Genomic DNA, 19,726 nt, shown 5'->3' on the forward strand with positions numbered 1-19,726 from the left:
TTATAAATTTTTTTCTTGGTTTTTGGGTCACACCCGGCAGTGCTCAGGAGTTATTCCTGGCTCCAGGCTCAGAAATTGCTCCTGGCAGGCACAGGGGACCATATGGGGCGCCGGGATTCGAACCGATGACCTCCTGCATGAAAGGCAGACGCCTTACCTCCATGCTATCTCTCTGGCCCCGAGTTTCAGTTTTTTAAGATTGTGATTCTACTAGATTTTTTTCCTTTTTTTTTTTTTTTTTCTTCTTTTAAATTTATTTTTTGTTTGTTTGCTTTTGGGTCACCTGGAGGTGCTCAGGGCTTACTCTGTTTCTGTGCTCAAAAATCAGTCCTGGCAGGCTCAGGGGATCAGAGGGGGATGCTGAGGAACAAACTCGTTTGGCTCTGAGCAAGGCGAGAGCCTTCTGTATGCTTGCTCCAGTCCCCAACATATATTTATTTTTAATTCTCATGATGACTGTGTGAGATTAGGTATTTTTATTAACCCAAAGTTTTCAGATGAGGAAAAGGACAGTGAGGTTAACTGTTAACTTCAAATTTACAGATGAAGGAACAAAGCATAGAATAATGAACTTGCTCAAGGTCACATTGTTAGTAAGTGGTGGGGAACCAGACATTTGAGCTAAACATTTTTGCTTTTAGATGTTAATGAATATAATTTAATGGTCCAGGTCTAAAATAGAACCTCAATGCCAAGTAAGCTTTGTATTTCTCTTATTCTAATTTTTCTTTATGCATTTATTCCTCATTCTCTTGTCATAAAGAATTACCATAGCATTTCAATACCATTTCCCTGTTGTTGGGGACTTTTTGATGATTTTTTTATTTATCTTTAATTTTAAAAATGTTTCATTTTAGACTATTTTTTTAATTTTTAAATCTAGGTTATTTATAATGCTTTATTAAGACTTCAAGGAGAGTCTAGGGCACAAATAACATTCTTATTCTATTGTTTATACTTTATGATGTGTGGTGAGGAGTAGTAGTTAAAAATCACATAGAGGGACTGTAGCTCTGATAGAGCGCAATGCTTCACATGCATTAGTTCGTGGGTGTGAACCCCTGCACAAAGAAATTGCTACACCTCAGAATTTCTGTGTAACCTGGCAGAGTTACATAACCACTTTGAGGTGCCCTTATTGTGGCTGTAGGGACTGTACCTTGTAGGGAGCTGGTGAACTTGGAGGAGTTAAAAGTGGGTGTGTTGACCCTGTACATTCTGTCAGAGCTACAGAGCTACTCCCGCGCTTTCTCCTCTTTTCCTTTTTCTAAAACCACGTGAATATCTGCTGGCTTAGAGGCAGGAACAGCCGCAGTCCTGTGCTTCTGCCAGATATGATGACCTCAGGAAATCTGGCCTCATTTTACCTCATTTCAGCTTTGTCTCAACTGGTGCTCTAACCGCTGAGATCTGCTGTATCTGGCCATGTTGTTGTAGGAAAAAGGCTTAAAATATCATATTGAAGGGCTGGAGAGATACTAAAGGAGTTAAGCATGTCTTGCATGCAGCTGACCCTGGTTTCATTGCTGGTACTCTGTGATTCCTTGAGTATTACCAGGCACCGACTTATCAATGCATTTGACCAAGAAATGCCAGAAGGGGCCTAAATACCTTTTGAGAGGTTCCCCCAATGTTTTATTGATAGGTACCCAGTAACCAACTCTGTCCCCCCACCACTTCCTCCCTCCCCCCACAAACCTCACACAAAAACACCTGCCAGCACTGACCCTAACCTCAGACTTGTCTGCAGAGAGAGTAGAGGCACAAGCATCTCCTGAGCAAAGAAAGCCTGGCAGCCTCTGAAAGGATCCCTGAGCTCCCTGAGTGGAGTTTCTTCTCCGCTCCTGGGCTTATTTCACCAGTGAATCCCAGGAGGGGAGAATCTTCTTCAGAGATGAATAATTGATCAACTCTAGACAGAAAGAGTATAAATCCAGCTTGTGTTACAAGGGGGTGGGGGCCGGCCATGAGGGGATGGGAGGGAGGAGTTGGCTTTGTGTGGAGCTAGAGAAGAGGAGTGGATCATTCCTGCTTTGGGGGTATGGGTGCTGGGAAGCTGAGCCAGGACTGTGGGCTGTGGGGAGCACCAGGTAGGAGTTTTTGGCTAACTGGGTGGGGAGCTGCCACCACTGCCTCATCTCAGAGTCCCCTGAGGATTACTTTGTGATGTTTCCACTCTAGAGAAGGCCCCCCAGCCCAGTGCTGCCTCCAGGCCATCAAAGATGAGGGCAGGTAGAAACATGCACTTACAGGGACAAGTTCCTTCCAATTAGGGGCTTTAACTGCTGTTGACTATTATTGGTCTCATTGAATTTCCTCCCCAGGAAAGTGTGGTCTCAGGGACTTTCAAGATTATGGTCTCCTGCTTCCACTATCCCTTCAGGAGAGGGGGCTATGCTCTCTCTCCTCCTTCCCCTTTCTCTCTCTTCCTCTCCCCCCCTCCCTGTTTGGTTTTTGGCCACACTGACAGATATGCTCAGGAATCAATCCTGGTGGGCTTGAGGAACCATATGTGGTGCTGGGAATTAGGCTGAGGTCAGCCATGTACAATGCCAGTGCCCTCCCAGTGTCCTGCCTTTCTGGCCCTGGTTTCTTCCTAATGTGTTGAGACTCAGGCAGCAGAGGCTTGGCTAATGTGATATCATGTCTCTAGTTCTCACTGTGTTGCTGACATAATGAGACATTTTGGGGGTTGTAGAACTCCATATTGCTCCAGCCTAGGCTGACACCTTCACGCTCTGGTGTATCTTAGAAAGGAACCCAAACACCATCGGAAGAACCCACCAAATACTGTGCCAGGTGTCACCCTCAAACAAGCAAAGCAAACAGTAGAGACTATGCTGGCGAATGGACATAGTTAGTAAAGGGCAACTTTGCCAGAAAAAGGTACATGTTCCTTATCTCACCGTCTACACTTCGTCTCTCACCTCCATCACCATACCTCTCACCCCGTCACTCTGTAATCATTTCCATCTAGGCCTTTATTAACCCTGATCTGGATAGTGGCGTAAAGGGTACCTAGGAGTTTGATTTTGCACTTGGTGGCCTGTACTTTGTACCCTCCTGCTGTGTGATGGCTCTGTAGGTACTATCTGCCACACATGCCAATTATACATGTTTTTTGTTTACTTGGTTTTGGGCCACATGTGACGATGCTCGGGAGTTACTCCTGGCTCCGTGCTCAGGAATCACTCTCAGCAGTGCTTGGGGGACCATAAGGGATGCTGGGGATCAAACTCAGGTTGGCTGCATGCAAGGCAAGTGCCCTACCTGCTAAGCTATCTCTTTGGCCCAGATGCCATTATTTAAATTTTTGTTGTTATTTTTGGGCCAACCCCAGCAGCACTCAGGAGTTACTCCTGGCTCTCAGAAATAACTTCTGGCAGGCTCGGGCAACCAAATAGGATGCCAGTCGCATACATATAAGGCAAACGCTCTACCTGCTGTGTTATTGCTCTAGCACCACAAACTTTTAATTTTGAAGGTAGAAAGGATGGAATATAAGGAAGAGTATGGCTCTGCTTGCTGGGAATCAGTCTTGAAGCTTGAGAGGGCTTGGGTGTACATAAAGTGGCTCTAAGGGGCCACTTTAGACTACCTTTTTAGACCCTTAGGTTGTCAGGTTGCCCAGTTGAACAGTGTACAGAAGCACAGATACCCAGATTGGGCAGGCAAAGGCGGAGCCAGAACAGGGAGCATTTTGTTTTAAGATTGTTCCAATCTGGTGATTGGATGTGTTGGAATAATGGATGATGTTTGTGTTGGGAACATTGGGAGCCGGCAAGAACACTGGCCAAAACAGCTGGGAAGGGGGAGGCGAGCTCGGGGTTTCTGTTCCAGTGTAGACAGGCTGAGTCAGTGAGCTGCAGCAGGTTCCAGAGCTGGCAGCCAAGCTGAGTCTGCTGAGATGTCAGAGGGGCAGCAGACATGAAGGCGCATCCTGAAAGCAGTTGGCTGCCTCCCTGCTACATAAATGCTCGATCATTTTTGTTGTTGTTGTTTGTTTTGTTTTTGGGCCACACCGGGTGGTGCTCAGGACTTACTCCTGGCTCTGTACTCAGGGATTGCTCCTGATGGCCTTAGGGGACTACTTGGAGTAACAGAGATCAAACTGGGTCAACCATGTGCAAGACAAGTGCCCTACTCATTGTATTATAACTCTGGCCTCTGTCACCTTTTTTAACACCTCCAGGATGTTAGGGGGACCAGGTTTTTTTTTGCTTGTTTTGTTTTGGGTTTTTGGGTGATGCCAGGGCTTCCCACTTGGCAAAGCATGCATTCAGTCCTTTGAGCCCTCCCCCTGACCCTCTATATATTTTTAAGAAGTATCTCATAAGTATTGGCGTTCATGCAGTAAGTTAATTAAGTTCTTCTAAGCTTTACCTGTGTTCTAATTCCATTCCTTAGGGCCTCTGAAGAGAGTCTAGTTCATATTTTTTTTTTTGTTGTTGTTGTTGTTGGGCCATACCAGTTGTTACTCAGTTCTTACTCCTGGCTCTATACTCAGGAATCACATTTGACAGTGCTCAGAGCACCATCTGGGCTACCTAGAATTGAACCTGGGTTAGCTGCATGTAAGCCAAGCACCCTACTCTATGTACTATTACTCTGGTCCTGAGTCTTACTCTTTCTCCTGGCAGCTGACCTTCCTATGGACAAAGACCTGAATTTTGTTTTTTGTTTTTTTTACATCAGAAGAAATTTTTCTCTCCCTGTATTGCCTTTCTCTGTGCCTTTAGAGAGGGGACAGCCATGAAGGGGGGCTGTTACTCAGGTGGGCACTGCCTTGGCACAGCACTTTGATTGCTGCTTCTGCTTCTGGCCTTGTTCTGCTCAGGGGGACATTTGTACATGGACTATGGACTATGGGGGAAAGGAACTGTTTTTTGTCTACCCAATGTGTATTATCCATATACAGACACATAACACACATGTATAACACATACAGGATCAGAATGTAAAACATGTTTCTCACTTTGAATCATAGTAAATAAGTTTGGTGGGGCGGGGGAGCTTGGGTTATAAATGACTACTTGAAGCTGCCAAGTCACAGTTTCTGAGCATGCCAGCCGTTGGTCTTTTAACTCTTCTGATCCCAAAGACATCTTTATGAGCATTGCTGGCACTGTTCTGTGCTTTTCCCATTTTTAATTTGTACAGATGAGATTTGGGTCTCATATATAGCAGCACCCTACTTAGCCTTAGATTTCTTTCTCTCTAGCATGTTGACTTTAGGTGCTTGGCCTTGTCATAATGGAGCTTTATCCCTCTCATTTTCAGCATGCCTGTGTAGAAAGTCATGGAGGCCTTTCCTGTTGCTATTGATTAGTGTATCATTGTGCTCTGCAGAACAATTCTGAGCATGCAGCCCAGGGGCAGACCACTCTAGACCTTTCCAACCAGCTAGGACAGTGGTTGTACCTTGGAGCATGGTCATTCAGCCTTTAGCAGTCTGGTCCTCTAGAGCTTTTCCTCAGATATAGATCCTGGCAGACCCTGAGGAACTTGAATATCTACACCTGAGTTGCAAATCCAAAGGGTCTTTAGGGGCCCAGTAGGTTACACAAAGGAAGTGATAGACTTAGGCAGTTCATAAATAACCTTCAACCTGGCCCTTTTTCAGGAAGGCAGAGCTAAGAGGTGACTCATGTGAAGGTGGCAGTGCTTGAGAGAGGTGAAGTTGGAGTGAGTCTTGGTGGGAGCTGAGGTCACACTTCTGCTCAGTCACCAGCAAATCAGCCATCTCTGTGGCCCTTCATGAATATCAGAACATATATGAATTTAAGTTTTTTAATGCTGTTAAACAAATTACTGGCCATAGGCAAAACAGAACAGTTGTGTGTAGTTTGACCAGAAGCCCTGGAATCTGACCTGGCAGGCAAGTGCCTCTCTGGGTCTTGCCCAGTGAGCACATTTTACAGAGCAGTGGGGGGGGGTCTCAAACTCTCGGCCCTGCTGGCTGCAAACAGCCCTCTGTACAACATTCTGTGGCCCTGCCCTAGAGGAATCTATTTTTTGTTTTGTTTTGTTTTAGTTGTTTGGGTCACACCCCCCAATGTTCAAGGCTTACTACTGACTTTGCACTCAAGGATCACCCTACTTTGCCTCCTGCAGCTGGCAGGTAAATTGAGTTTGAGACCCCTAATTAGGGCCTGTTTAATGGTGACTTGCTAGATTTGACTTCCTCAATTTCTTTATTTTCCTCTTTTGAAATCTTAAGTGGACTGTGGTGCCTGGCGCCTTTTCTTACCTGGAGTAACCTTTTTTGTTTGTTTTTGTTTTTGAGCCACACCCAGTGATTCTCAGGGATTACACCTGGCTATAACTCAGAAATCGCTCCTGGCTTGGGGGACCAATTGGGATGCCGGGGATTGAATCCAGGTTTGTCCTGAGTCAGCTGCATCAAGGCAAATGCCCTACTGCTGCACTATCGCTCCAGCCCCTGGAGGAACCTTTTGATGGTGATTTGCTCCTGGGCTACCTGCCCTGACTGTGAATAGTATCCTAGAATGGGCTCTACAGGTCCTGAAGGTGGAATAGAGTTTCTAGAAGTTCTCCTGCAGTCTGGCTTCCTGGTCCTCATACCTAATGTCTAAGACATTTTCCTTCCCAGGAAATCAACCACCTGAAACTGGCTGAGTCAGCTCTTTGTTCTTAGGCACACACCAAAAATAACTTTTAAAATTCTTTTTGTTTGCTCTTGACGGTTTCGGGGGCACCTTAGTTTAGGTGGCATCTATCTGTCTTTATGAAACTCTGACACCAAGTATCCCCCCCCCCACCCCCGTCCCTTCACCCCTGATGCCCTGATCCTGGCACTGTTTTATAAGTTTATGCTACTTGTTCTTGCTCCTTCTAGCTTATCTCTCACCTTTAGTCTCTTGCGCATAACATTTGATCACCGCCCTGCGTTTGTAACTGTTTCATGCATGCTAGAAAGTTTCTCAGGAGTCAGAAATGCAGTACTGGTGGTCCCCCAAGGAGAAAGGAGAAACAGTGTTCCCAGTTCTGTCAGGGGGCCAGGGAAGGGCCAGCATGGGGGTGGGCTCTAGCTGGGTTGTCTTGTGTTCTCCTGGCAGCTGTGGGCAGGAGGCACCCAACTCATTAAAATTTGGACCTTGTATTGAAGGAACCACCATCTGGTGGGGGAAGCAGCTGCTTAAACAAATACTAGTAATGGCATGTGATGAGTGCAAATAGAGACATGTACAAGGTGCCGTGGGAACCAGGGGAAGGAGCCATGGGCAGTTCTGCCAACTAGGTCGGGGAGGAGGTACCGCCAAGCTGCTGCCTGAAGGACAAGCCAGAGCAGCCTCTTGAAGGGTCTGGGAAGGTCATTCCAGGGAAGGCGAATGGCATGTGCGCAACTTAGAAAAGTGAAGGTCCTTCGTGGCGGGATTGGGCAGTGGAAGGGATGAGGCAGAACCTCAGTTAGTCACTGTTGCAGAAATAGTACCTGGAACATATCCATCCCACATTATTTACATTTTGCCTTATTTATCTTTTTTTATTCTGTGTTTTTTTTTTATACACAGGTTAAGTTGAAAATACTGTATCCTAATAGAGATGAGGATTAGGAAGTTCAGTTCATGGTAGGAACCTTGCCAAAAGAATGGAGAGTGCAGTTAGTGTAGAGAAGAATTTACTATGACAGGGACATACATAGCACATGTTATGACCCAAGTTGAGAAAATTGATATGTGACACATCATCTTTTCATTGTTGATATTCACATTTCACTAGTGATATACTTTATCAGTCTTTTTCTCCTTTCTGAGATCTGACCTGTGATGGGTGTTTTGCTGTCCTGCCTTTAGTTTCTAATAATCTGTGGAAGATCTTTCTCGCCTTTGAAAGTTTTTGTTGGTTTTAGATCACAAGCAGGAGTGCTCAGGGCTAACTCTTGATTCTGTGCTCAGGGTTCATTCCTGATGGTGCTGGGAGACTTTAGGTGGTGCTGGGGATCAAACATGGGTCAGCCACATGCAAGTGTCACCATGACCACTGATTTTGAGACTTTTGTAGAGAACAATCCATGAACTTTCTAGCCCTTTTGTTTGGGTTTATCTGATATTTCCTCATGAGATGAGATCCAGGCTTTGTGGTTTTGGCTGAAGCTTGAGTGAGTGACATCATGTTGTTCATGGTGTATTACTGTATATCAAGAGACACATGATGATTTGTCCGGATTGATATTGATGATGAGGACAACTTTGTTTATAGCTAAGTGAGTGGAATGTCCACTAGACCCCTCCACTGTAGAGTTACAATCATAATTTTTGAGGCAACATTTTGAGATATGTGTTATTTTGTATTCCTGCCTGTGCATGTGTCCATTTGTGCCTCATTAACTCATGCTAGTTGTGGTATTCATTGATGACTTTCACAGTGTATTCAAAATATTGTAAAAAATATTTTCCGGGCCCGGAGAGATAGCACAGCGGCGTTTGCCTTGCAAGCAGCCTATCCAGGACCAAAGGTGGTTGGTTCGAATCCTGGTGTCCCATATGGTCCCCCGTGCCTGCCAGGAGCTATTTCTGAGCAGACAGCCAGGAGTAACCCCTGAGCATCGCCGGGTGTGGCCCAAAAACCAAATATATATATATATATATTTTTTTTTCCATACTTTGTGTGTGTGTGTTGTTGTTGTTGTTGTTTGGGGGCCAGACTTGGTAGTGCTGAGGTATTACTCCTGACTTGGTGTTTTAAAACCATTCTTGGAGGAGCATGAGGAGAACCATATTTAGCGCTGGGGATCAAACTTGGATCAAATGTATGCATGGCAAGCACCCTTTCCATTGTACTATCTTTTAGGCCAGTCCTTCTGTGCTTGCAATTAATTTATTTTTGTGGTAGCAGGAATCAAACCTGAGGCCTCATACTTGCAAGGCATGTGTGGTTCTATTGCTATCACCTCTGGACCTTTTTCTATATTTTTCATTTTACTTTTTTTGTGTGTGTGTGGGGGGTCCACACCCAGCAGCACTCAGGGGTTACTCCTGGCTCTACGCTCAGAAATCCCCCTGGCAGGTTTGGGGGACCATATGGGATGCCAGGATTTGAACCACCGTCCTTCTCTATGCAAGGCAAATGCCTTACCACTGTGCTATTTCTTCGGCCCCATTTTTGTTTTACTTTTAAGGAAGATAATTCCTTTCTGGTAGGATGAACTTTCTCAATTCCAGTTTTGCATTGCTGTATTGGCTTTTAACTTGTTGGGCTGGACTCTCCTGACCACTTGACACTTGTGCACCCCTCGACCTTCCCCTCAGCTGTGTTGGTAGTTCTTAGGCTTGCGGGGGGAGATCTAGCTCTTCTTTCTTCTCACTGGCATGGTCAGCTTGGCAAAGGATTAAAGACAGTAACGGGCTAGAGCGATAGCACAGCAGGTAGGAGATTTACCTTGCACATGGCTAACCTGAGACTAACCCAGGTTCGATCCCTGACATCCCATATTTTCTTTTGAGCCTGCCAGGAATGATTTCTGAGCACAGAGCCAGGAATAACCCTGGAGTGCCATTGGGTTTGACCCAAAATCAAAATCAAAACAAAAAGACATTAATACCAGTGCTGTAATTTATGTTAATTAAGCCACATCTAGTATATGTATGTGTGTGTCCACACATATGTATATACGTATATCCCCACACACATATGTATGTATATACTGTGTATACACACATAGTGGAATATTATGTAATTGTAAGAAAGGCAAAAAATCATGCTATTTGTCACTATGGCTGAAACTGGAGAGTATCCAGTTTGAAGCAAGTGAAGTGAGAAAGGAAGGGCTATCCTTCCAGTTTCTCGATGCCTTAGTTCTCCTACACAGGGATAGGCATATATTTTACTTTCTTCCCTTTCCAGGCAAAATACAAACTTCACAGCATACTCATGTCCTTTTGGTCATTGTCAAGTAACGTCTACTTTTGCATGACTTTAATAAACATTTGGCTTTGAGATGGCTACCTTGCCAGGGAGATTGATCTGGGGCATTAAGAAGATCAGAGAGCTCTCTCTCTCTCTCTCTCTCTCTCTCTCTCTCTCTCTCTCTCTCTCTCTCTCTCTCTCTCTCTCTCTCTCTCTCTCTTACACACACACACACACACACACACACACACACACACACACACACACACACAAAGGTCAGAGCTGCATTCAGAATTCTACAAGAGGCTCTCTCAAAGGTCTTCCTTCTGCTGGGAAATCAGACCCAGAGGAGGATCTGAGGGCCAGGAAGCTGTATCCAATGCAGAGTGGAGGGGTGTGCCTGAGTGATAGAAAGCTGTAGGACGATCCTTTTCAAATGCCATGGCTCATCTTTGTTCCTTTTCCTCTTTCTCCAGACAGGTTCAGAGCTCAGCCCGGTTGATGGACCTGTTCCAGGTCAGATGGACTCAGGGCCAGTGTTCCATGGGGACTCACTGCAACTAAGCGCCTCCGGGGCGCCAGTCAATGGTGCTAGAGAACCCACTGGACCCAGCCTTCTGGGGGCTGGGGGTCCTTGGCGAGTAGACCAGAAGTCCAGCTGGGACGGTGCCCCAGGCCCAGCTCACTCTGCTCGCCTGGAAGATGCCCATGATCTGGTGGCCTTTTCGGCCGTGGCTGAAGCTGTGTCTTCTTATGGAGCCCTTAGCACCCGGCTCTATGAAACCTTCAACCGTGAGATGAGTCGTGAGGCTGGGAACAACGGCAGGGGACCCCGGCCAGGGCCTGAGGGCTGCTCTGCAGGCAGCGAAGACCTTGACACATTGCAGACAGCCCTGGCCCTGGCGCGACATGGCATGAAACCTCCCAACTGCAACTGCGATGGCCCGGAGTGCCCTGACTACCTCGAGTGGCTGGAGGGGAAGATCAAGTCCGTGGTGGTGGAGGGAAGGCATGAGCGACCCAGGCTCCCAGTGCCACTCCCTCCTTCCGAGGCTGGCCTCCCGACACCCAGTCCCGAAGTCCCCCAGGTCCCTCCCCCAGAGGGCCTGCCCCTGTCCCAGAGTGCCCTGAGTATCGCCAAGGAAAAGAACATCAGTCTTCAGACCGCCATCGCCATTGAGGCCCTCACCCAGCTCTCCTCTGCCCTCCCTCAGCCTTCTCACTCCACCTCCCAGGCCTCGTGCCCTCTTCCCGAGTCCCTATCCCCTCCGGCTGCCTCTTTTAGAACATCCCAGTCCTACCTCCGGGCTCCCTCCTGGCCAGTGGTCCCTCCCGAAGAGCATCCATCCTTTGCTCCCGAGAGCCCTGCTTTCCCGCCAGCAACTCCTCGAACAGAGTTTCCTGAGACCTGGGGTACTGACACCCCATCAGCAGCTCCCCGGGGCTCCTGGCCTATGCCCCGGCCAAGCCCTGACCCCATGGCTGAGCTGGAGCAGCTGTTGGGCAGTGCCAATGATTATATCCAGTCAGTATTCAAACGGCCTGAGGCCCTGCCCTCAAAGCCCAAGGTCAAGGTTGAGGCTCCCTCTTCCTCCCCTGCCCCCCCACCCTCCCCTGTCCTGCAGAGGGAGGCTCCCACACCCACCCCCGAGCCTAGCACCCACCAGAAGGCGCAGACCGCACTGCAGCAGCACCTGCACCATAAGCGCAGCCTCTTCCTGGAGCAGGCCCACGATGCCTCCTTCCCACCGCCCTCAGAGCCCCCAGCATCTGCAGCCGGTTGGTGGGCACCACCCAGCTCCCCTGCCCCGAGGCCTCCAGATAGACCACCCAAGGAGAAGAAGAAGAAGCCCTTGGTGCCGGCTGGAGGCCCCGTGGGCACTGAGAAAGCCACACTGGGGCTCAAGCCTAGTGTCCGGAAGCCCATTCAGATCAAGAAGTCTCGGAGTCGGGAGACACAGCCCCTCTTTCTGCCCATGCGGCAGATCGTCCTGGAGGGGTTGAGGCCCCCCATCTCTGATGAAGCACAGGCACCTCTAGCTGCCTCCCTCCCTGCCCCACAGGGCTCTTCTGTGCCCCTGCCCCCAGAACCTTCTCTTGCGCTATTTGCACCTAGTCCCTCTGGGGACAGCCTGCTGCCCCCTACTCAGGAAATGAGGTCCCCCAGCCCCATGGTCGCCCTGCCACAGGGTGCTGCCGACCCTCTCCCCCCTGCCGACGACAAGCTGGAGGAGCTCATCCGGCAGTTTGAGGCTGAATTTGGGGATAGCTTTGGGCTTCCTGGCCCCCCGTCTGTGCCCATTCAGGACCCCGAGAGCCAGCCAACATGTCTCCCACCCCCCGAGAGCCCGTTCACTACCCGATCCCCCAAGCAAATCAAGATCGAGTCTTCAGGGGCCGTGACTGTGCTCTCCACTACTTGCTTCCATTCCGAGGAGGGGGGCCAGGAGGCCACCCCCACCAAGGCTGAGAACCCACTCACACCCACACTCAGTGGCTTCTTGGAGTCGCCACTGAAGTACCTGGACACACCCACCAAGAGTCTGTTGGACACACCCGCCAAGAGGGCACAGGCCGAATTCCCTACCTGTGACTGCGTTGGTAAGTCGACCTGGGGGTCAGGGAAGGGCTCAGGCTGCTGTGGCTTTTTAGCAGCTTCTGTCAGCTGATCCTGGTTGACAAATGTGCCCTAGTGCACTCAGGAATGAGCTCCAGAGCTAATGGGAAAGACATAGTGGTGGTGGTCTGTGGTGAAGGCCACAGCAGCGGGCAGGCGTTTGTTTATTTGTGTGGATCAAGGCGGCAGTGGCATGGAGGTCTTGTGGTAGTGATGGGACAGCTGAGAGCTGTAGGGCTGGCAGTGTAGAAAGGAGCCCTGCTGGGGAGAGGGAAGGGCTTTGATGGCTAGGAGGGACTGACTGACAGACAGCCTTATGCAAACAGCTCTTGGTCTGGAGGAAGGAGGACTGTTTGGGATGCACCAGAAGTGGCCTGGGTGTGCACGCCCAGACTGGGCATTTGACTTGATCTCACAGTTCCCAATGAACTGAGGGTTTTTTTAGGTGAATAATAACCTGTCCCCTGGTGCTTCTGAATGATACATGTGGCAGGGAAGAGAGATGAGACTAGGGATATTTATGAGTCCCCAGAAAGTTTGAGAGTGGGCTCGTGGAGGGGTGAGGACCCTCAGTGCTGGTTTCATAGAGAACTGGGTTAGGTAGATGGGCAGTGGGGAGTCTGGGGGACCAGAAGCTGAGATCAGTGGGCGATCAGACTGTGCTGGGAGCTTTGGATTTGTTAACATCTCTGCATGGATATGAACTTGGAGGAGCTGGGCCCCTTCCTGCAGTAAGCACAGGCAGTGTCACGGCTGCTCTCACAGAGAAGTTGTGGCAGGGTTTCTCCACTGCCCAATCCCATCAGCTTTGCCTTGACTCCAGGCTCCAGCCTGCTATTTAAGGAGTGTTGTGTACAGAATAACTGTGTTTCAGATGTTGACAAAAAGGCCCACATGGCTGCTGGCAACTGAGACCATGGAATTCTTGTAACTTGATGGAACACAAACAGGTTTTACAAGAAGACTGCCTCTTCTGCTTGTTAGAATGCATTTCTGTCAGTCCTGGTATGAGTGTATGTGTGTGGGGGGGGTGTCTCCACCTTTACAGAAGCGGCTTCTGGACTATTTTCAGAGTCCTGGGGTAGAGGGCAGAGGTGTCAGTGACAAAGGAGAACAGGCAGAAGTTGGCCCTGAGGTTTCTGTCTGGTGCCCCAAATATGCCTGTCTTGGGAGATGCTCAAAGATCTACTCCTTGACACCTTTCCTTTGTCTGTTGGGATTTACCTCTGACCTGTCTGCCTCATGTCTGCTCTCTGGAGGGCATCTCTTTCCCTCGAGGCTATAGGAAATAGCCTGACCTTGTGTACTAGTTGATCCTTAGCAAATATTTAGCTCATAAAATTGCATTATATGGGGCCGGGAAGGTGGTGCTAGAGGTAAAGTGTGTGCCTTGCAAGCGCTAGCGTAGGACGGACCACAGTTCGATCCCCTGGCATCCCATATGGTCCCCCAAGCCAGGGGCGATTTCTGAGCGCATAGCCAGGAGTAACTCCTGAGTGTCAAATGGGTGTGGCCCAAAAACCAATACCAAACAAACAAACAAAAAATTGCATTATATGGATGTTTTGTTTGGTCAAGACTTGTTTTGTTCTTTGGTCACACCCAGTAGCGCTGGGAGCTACTCCAGGTTTGGTGCTCAAGGGACCATGTGGTTCTGTGAATGAAATTTGAATATATGGAAAGCATGCATACAAGCTCTTTGAGCCATCTCATGGACCCTCAAACTTGATTTTTAATTTGCATTCTCATTCCATCACTTCTTTCCTCATTTATAATGTGAAAATGGTAATAGAACTTTCCTCTGCCAGGACTGTTGTGAGGACTGAATTAACATGTGTCAAAGCAGTCACAGCCTTGTCTGGCACCAAATGAGCCCTTTGAGAGTGTTAGCTGTAACCTCTCCTCTCAAAGGCAGTCAGGCAAGAAAAAGAAGTAAAAACATCCAGTATAAAAGAGAAAGGTGTTGGCTATTAATTTGCTCATCATTTATTGATTATCTCATATGGTTTTAACTACCAATTATGATAAAGATGAAGAGAAAGGGTCCCTCTCTAGAGGGTCTGTGATTTACTGGAGACAGTTGCTCACTCGGATAGGTCTCTCTCTCTCCCTCCCTCTCTCCCTCCCTCCCTCTCTCCCTCTCTCTCTCCCTCTCTCTCTCCCTCCCTCCCTCCCTCTCTCTCTCTCTCTCTTTCTCTCTCTCTCTCTTTGTAGAGCTTTGAGACATAGAGTGAGCGTGGGAGCGGGATAGGGGTGGGGCAGAGAGAAGCTGGACACTCCTGTTTGAGGAATGCGTGAGCATAGTCTCTGGCTGGCAGCATTACTTGCTGTGAGGGATGGACATCAGCCCCCAGCAGCCTGCATTCCTCCAACTCAAAGTGTTCCCCCAAGCAGAGGCAAGCCTTAGCTTGAAACTGGTGAATGGAAGGAAGCACAAGTGGCTGGTCAGCATCAAAGAACACAACTGCGACGGTGCTGACCTCTACTGATGTGGCCACTGGGGAAAATGAGGAAGTGGGCAGTTCAGACAACCCCCTCCCATTGCTTCGCTTTATATAAGTTGCTTCTAACGCTGAGCAAAGTGTTGGAACCAAACCTCCTTGGGTTGTCAACTGATACAGTAATTGGAAATTCTTAGGCGAGAATGCATGAACATCTCCCTAGTTTAGGAATAAAGAGATATTAGGAATGGTGGTTGTCTTTGTTCAGACTATGGTGACTGACTTTTCTGTAATGGGATATGAATTGTATTGTCATGAATGTGTGGTGTAGAAGTAGCATGGAAGGTAGCCTGGTGAATGTAGTTCATTGTGACTGGAGACCATTGCAAGTAGTAGTAACAGTGATAATAATGCACTCTCTTCCAGGCCAAGTGCCAAGTACTTCATAGTCTCCTGGTCATTTAATCCTCCTATCTGTGTGTATGAGAGAGTGCTTACAGTAGATATATCTTATTTGTTTCTGTTTATTTGGGGGCCACCTGCTGATGCTGCTCAAGAACTACTCCGTGGTGCCCACAGGTTGCTCCTGGCAGTACTGAAGGACCATATGGTACCTGGGATTGAGCCCGGGGGTCCCATGTGCAAAGCATGTGCTCCACCCTTAGAGCCATCTCCTTTACCCAGTCATTTCATTTTAATGATGAAGAGAGGATCAGGCAATGGCTATAGTAGAAGTGAGACTTGAACCTTGGCAGTTATTTTCCTAATTCGAGATTGTGTTTGAAATTATTGAATGGACAAATGAATCCTAAGTGAAGCAGAGGTGTTGGAAATGAGGAGGGCCCATGAAGAAAAGATTTGCTTACAAACAGTTTATGAATATTTCTCCTTCAGAAGTATTATCTAAATAAAAGATGCTTCCATGGGTTAAATTGGCAGAATTTGTCCCTGTGAACTCGGGCTCAGGACACAGAGTAGGAATGAAGGCTGTCTACTCTGGGATTAATGTCAGATGGGTGCCGTCTCATATTCCAGAAACTCAACCCCAACCTATGGTGGATACAGAGGTGCAGAGTGCAGGTCAATATATACAAGAATTTTCCACAGAAGTGCAAGTTAAAATTGGCATTGAGTGCTCATAATAAACAGTTGATGATTAGCTTTGAAAAAACAACTTTATAAAAGCATAAAAAGGTCACATAATAAGAAAAACCCAATAGTCTAGTTCTGGTGATTTTTGCCAGACAAAAGCTCAAACACTTTGTTTTAAGGCTATAGCTTCCTGAAGGTTTGGAGAGTATCAATATGGATTTGTTTTCTGGCCCTGGACACAGCAGCATGAAAGGCTCTCCTACATCTGGTTAGAAGATAGGAAGGAAATACCTCTCTCCAGCAGGGTGGTAGATAATGATTAGGTTCAGAAAAACAGCACAGATTAAAGTCTTGTAACTATTAGGGATATTGGTATATTCTTGAGTGTTTTCTTGACTATTCTGCAGTGTTTTGAGGCCCACATTGGAGGTCCCCTAACTCTCCCTTAACCACCATAGTTATCAGAGATAGGGTGCTGAGCTGCCATGAGAATTAACTGCACCCTTCCTGCATGTTATCTGTTCTCAGAGATTGGGGACTCTCTCCTGGGGGAGCCAATTCAAGATAGAGATTGTCCAGATGACTTCGTAATGGGAAAAGCTCCTTTGAGATCATCAGCTTATGATTTTATAGATAAGGGAACAGGCCTGTCAACTTTTAGGGCTTGTCCTGATGTTTTTCAGGAGCAATCCTGGTCCACACACAGCTGGAAACTTTAAACCACAGAAAAAGTTGGAGATTAGAGACAGCTTTCAGGGGTATCTTCATGGAAATGTTAATTCATGCATTTAGGTTTTTGTTTTTTGTTTTTTGTAATCTAGTTGGTCATCCTGCCTTATAGACATAATCAGAGGTCAGTATGAGAGAAAGCAGTGCCTTTGCCTAGCCCTAGATAGAGCATGATGAGATTCTGGGAGGAATGCCTTGTACATGTGGCTGGTTGCAAAATGTTCCTCCCAATCCTACCCCCACCCCAGAAGCTTTGGTAGCTTCAGTGTAGATTATATTTGTGAGTAGGGACATGGAAACTTAGCTCTGTTTACATTATGTAGAGCAGTGGTCCTCAAACTATGGCCTGCAGGCCACATATTGTATTTGTATCTGTTTTGTTTCTTCATTGCAAAATAAGATATATGCAGTGTGCATAAGAATTTGTTCATAAGTTTTGTTTTTACTATAGTCAGACCCTCCAATGGTCTGAGGGACAGTGAACTGGCCCCCTGTTTAAAAAGTTTGAGGACCCCTGACGAGTCTGTTCTTTTATTTTTTATTGGTGGGAGGCATATTGAAATTGCTCATGGAATTCTCACAACTCTGTGCTCAAGCTTCTGGAGATGATTGGGGTGGGGGTGGGGAATCAATACTGGGAATTGAACCCAGACTTCTTGCATGCTAAGCACATGCTCCAGCCCTTTGAGCTCTCTCCAGCCCCAATTTTCCATCTTTTTTATGAGAATGTATTTCCCCTCTGCTTATAATTAGTTTGAGATGAAGAGGAGCTTTGTCTTCTACATAATGTCTTTTAGACAGTAAGATATTTGGGCACCAGTGTTAAAAGCTGGGAATCTGACTGTTCCAAGACTCAGAAAGAACTTCCTTGAGAAGGTGACATTTGTCCTAAGCTATAAGGATAAGTGGAAGTTTAACAGGGTATAGAAGGAGAAGGGTTCCAAGCAAAAGGATGGGAAAATTTGATAAAAAAAAAATCACGTGAAGATGTGGAAGTGAGAAAACATAGGGAAATACAAGTTGTTCTGGTGTAATCAATGTGCTCAGTGAGAGATGGGGAGTGTCTATAAAGGAGAGTTTCAGAGGAAGAGAGGATGATACTAAAGGCAGAGAAACCAGTTTGCAAGCTTGGGCATAGTTCAGACAAGAAATAATAAATGCTTAAACTAAGAACATGGCATTGAGTAGGAGGGAGGCAAAGAGAGGGTGGCAATGAAAGAATTTTTAAAAATTAATGGTTCCTTGGGACTAGAGATATATAGTACAGGGGTAGGACACTTGCCATGTATGCAACTGATTCGGGTTCAATCTCTGGCATCCCATATGGTCCCCCAGCACCACCAGGAGCTATTCCTGATTGTAGAATCAGAAGTAAACCCTGAATATTGCTGGGTGTATCCTCAAAACAAAAAGAAAGAAAAAAGAAATTATTGGTGCCAGGCCAGAGAAAATAGCACAGGGTGTAGAGCACTTGCTTTGCAAGAGGCTGACTCTGGTTCAGTCCCTGTTACTACATATGGTCCCCTTAGCAACCACCAGATGCGGCCTAAAACAAAATAACCAAAACCAACATTATATTATTATTATTATTATTATTATTATTATTATTATTACTAGTTTTGGGACCACACTTGGCAGTGATCAGGGTTACTCCTGACTCTGCACTCAGAAAGTGCTCCTGGCAGATGGGGGGACCATATTGGATGCTGGGTATCAAACCTTTATTGGTCCTGGGTCTGCCGCATGAAAGGCAAACACCCTACCAACTGTGCTATCACTTTGGCTGAAAACCAACATTTTTTAAAAAAAGGAGTAAGAGAGAAGATGTAATCACAGGTGACTCTTGAGTTTGAAGATTGGTTGACGTGGTGAGTGGTGGTACCGTTTACCAAGACTCAGAATAACTGGGATGGAAACACATTTGGCCATCTAGTCTGAGATATCATGTCCATGGCTCTGAAAACTGGAGACTCTTGGGCAAACTGAGAGCATTTGGATTTATGTTCTGGCCATCTTACCAGCCTGAAGATGTACAAAGAGAAAAGGCCTGAGAATGGGGGTAATTACACATGAGGGAGAATATCTCAAACAGGCTGTGAATATGAAGTTATGGAAAGAAATTGAGGAGAAAGGTTCAAGAACCAACAGCTCAGTACTGAAGTAAGTCAAGGATTCATGCTGTGTTTTTCTTTGTCTTACATTACTTAGTATTATCTATGGATAGCTCTTTGCAGTTAAACCCCAGACTGTTTAAGAACAGAGACTGAATTTTGGAGAGATAGTAAAGAGGAGCTAGTAAGGTGCTTGCTTTGTACATGGTTGATCTAGTTTGATTCCCTGCCTTATACATGGGCCCCTGAGCACTGCCAGGTGGGATCCTTAAGTGCAGAGACCTGATCAAGCCCTGAGCACCACCAGTTGTGGCTCAATAAAATAAACAAAAGAATTGAATATTGTATTTCTGAAGCATGTAAACTGGTACCGAGTGTATGCTAAATACATCTCTTTTGGTTAACTGTTTAGATTTATTCTTCACTCATATTTAAACTCTACAAAGATGTCAGATTGGCATGGACATGCCTGTCCTTCATCTCAGCATGCCACCCATACCACCTATGAATCTAATACTGACCTGAGATTTTAGTTTAAAAAAAGTTTACTTGGCAGACTTTCCACCTGCCTTATGCGGATTTGTGTCTGCCAGGAGGCATTATGTTAGTAGTCAGTTATTGGTTGTCATGGACGTGGAATCTAAATAGTCATATGAGCTTAAGCTGTCCTGCCTTAGGTTCACTAAAATTACATCAGGAAACGGAAGCATTATATAAGATTGTTTGGAAAAAGCAGATGGGTACAATAAAAACCTCTGTGTAAGATGGACACTTATGCATTAATTGTGTACGAGTTATTGACCTTACCTCTGTTAGAGTCATAAAGAGAAAAAATCCTTTCACTTATATCTGGGCCTGGCTGTGAG

The 19,726-nt window shown here is 46.6% G+C and overlaps 1 protein-coding gene across 1 annotated transcript in view; it reads left to right on the forward strand.

The window, feature by feature from the left end:
* Window positions 1-19,726, forward strand: part of TET3 (tet methylcytosine dioxygenase 3) — a 112,027-nt gene that overhangs the window by 45,526 nt on the left and 46,775 nt on the right. The window contains exon 3 of the mRNA XM_049784391.1: window positions 10,347-12,471. Coding sequence (XP_049640348.1) covers window positions 10,347-12,471 — 2,125 coding nt within the window. The remainder of the gene's footprint in view (window positions 1-10,346; window positions 12,472-19,726) is intronic.

This window comes from Suncus etruscus, chromosome 12, assembly GCF_024139225.1.
Source record: "Suncus etruscus isolate mSunEtr1 chromosome 12, mSunEtr1.pri.cur, whole genome shotgun sequence".
Taxonomy (NCBI): Eukaryota; Metazoa; Chordata; class Mammalia; order Eulipotyphla; family Soricidae; genus Suncus; species Suncus etruscus.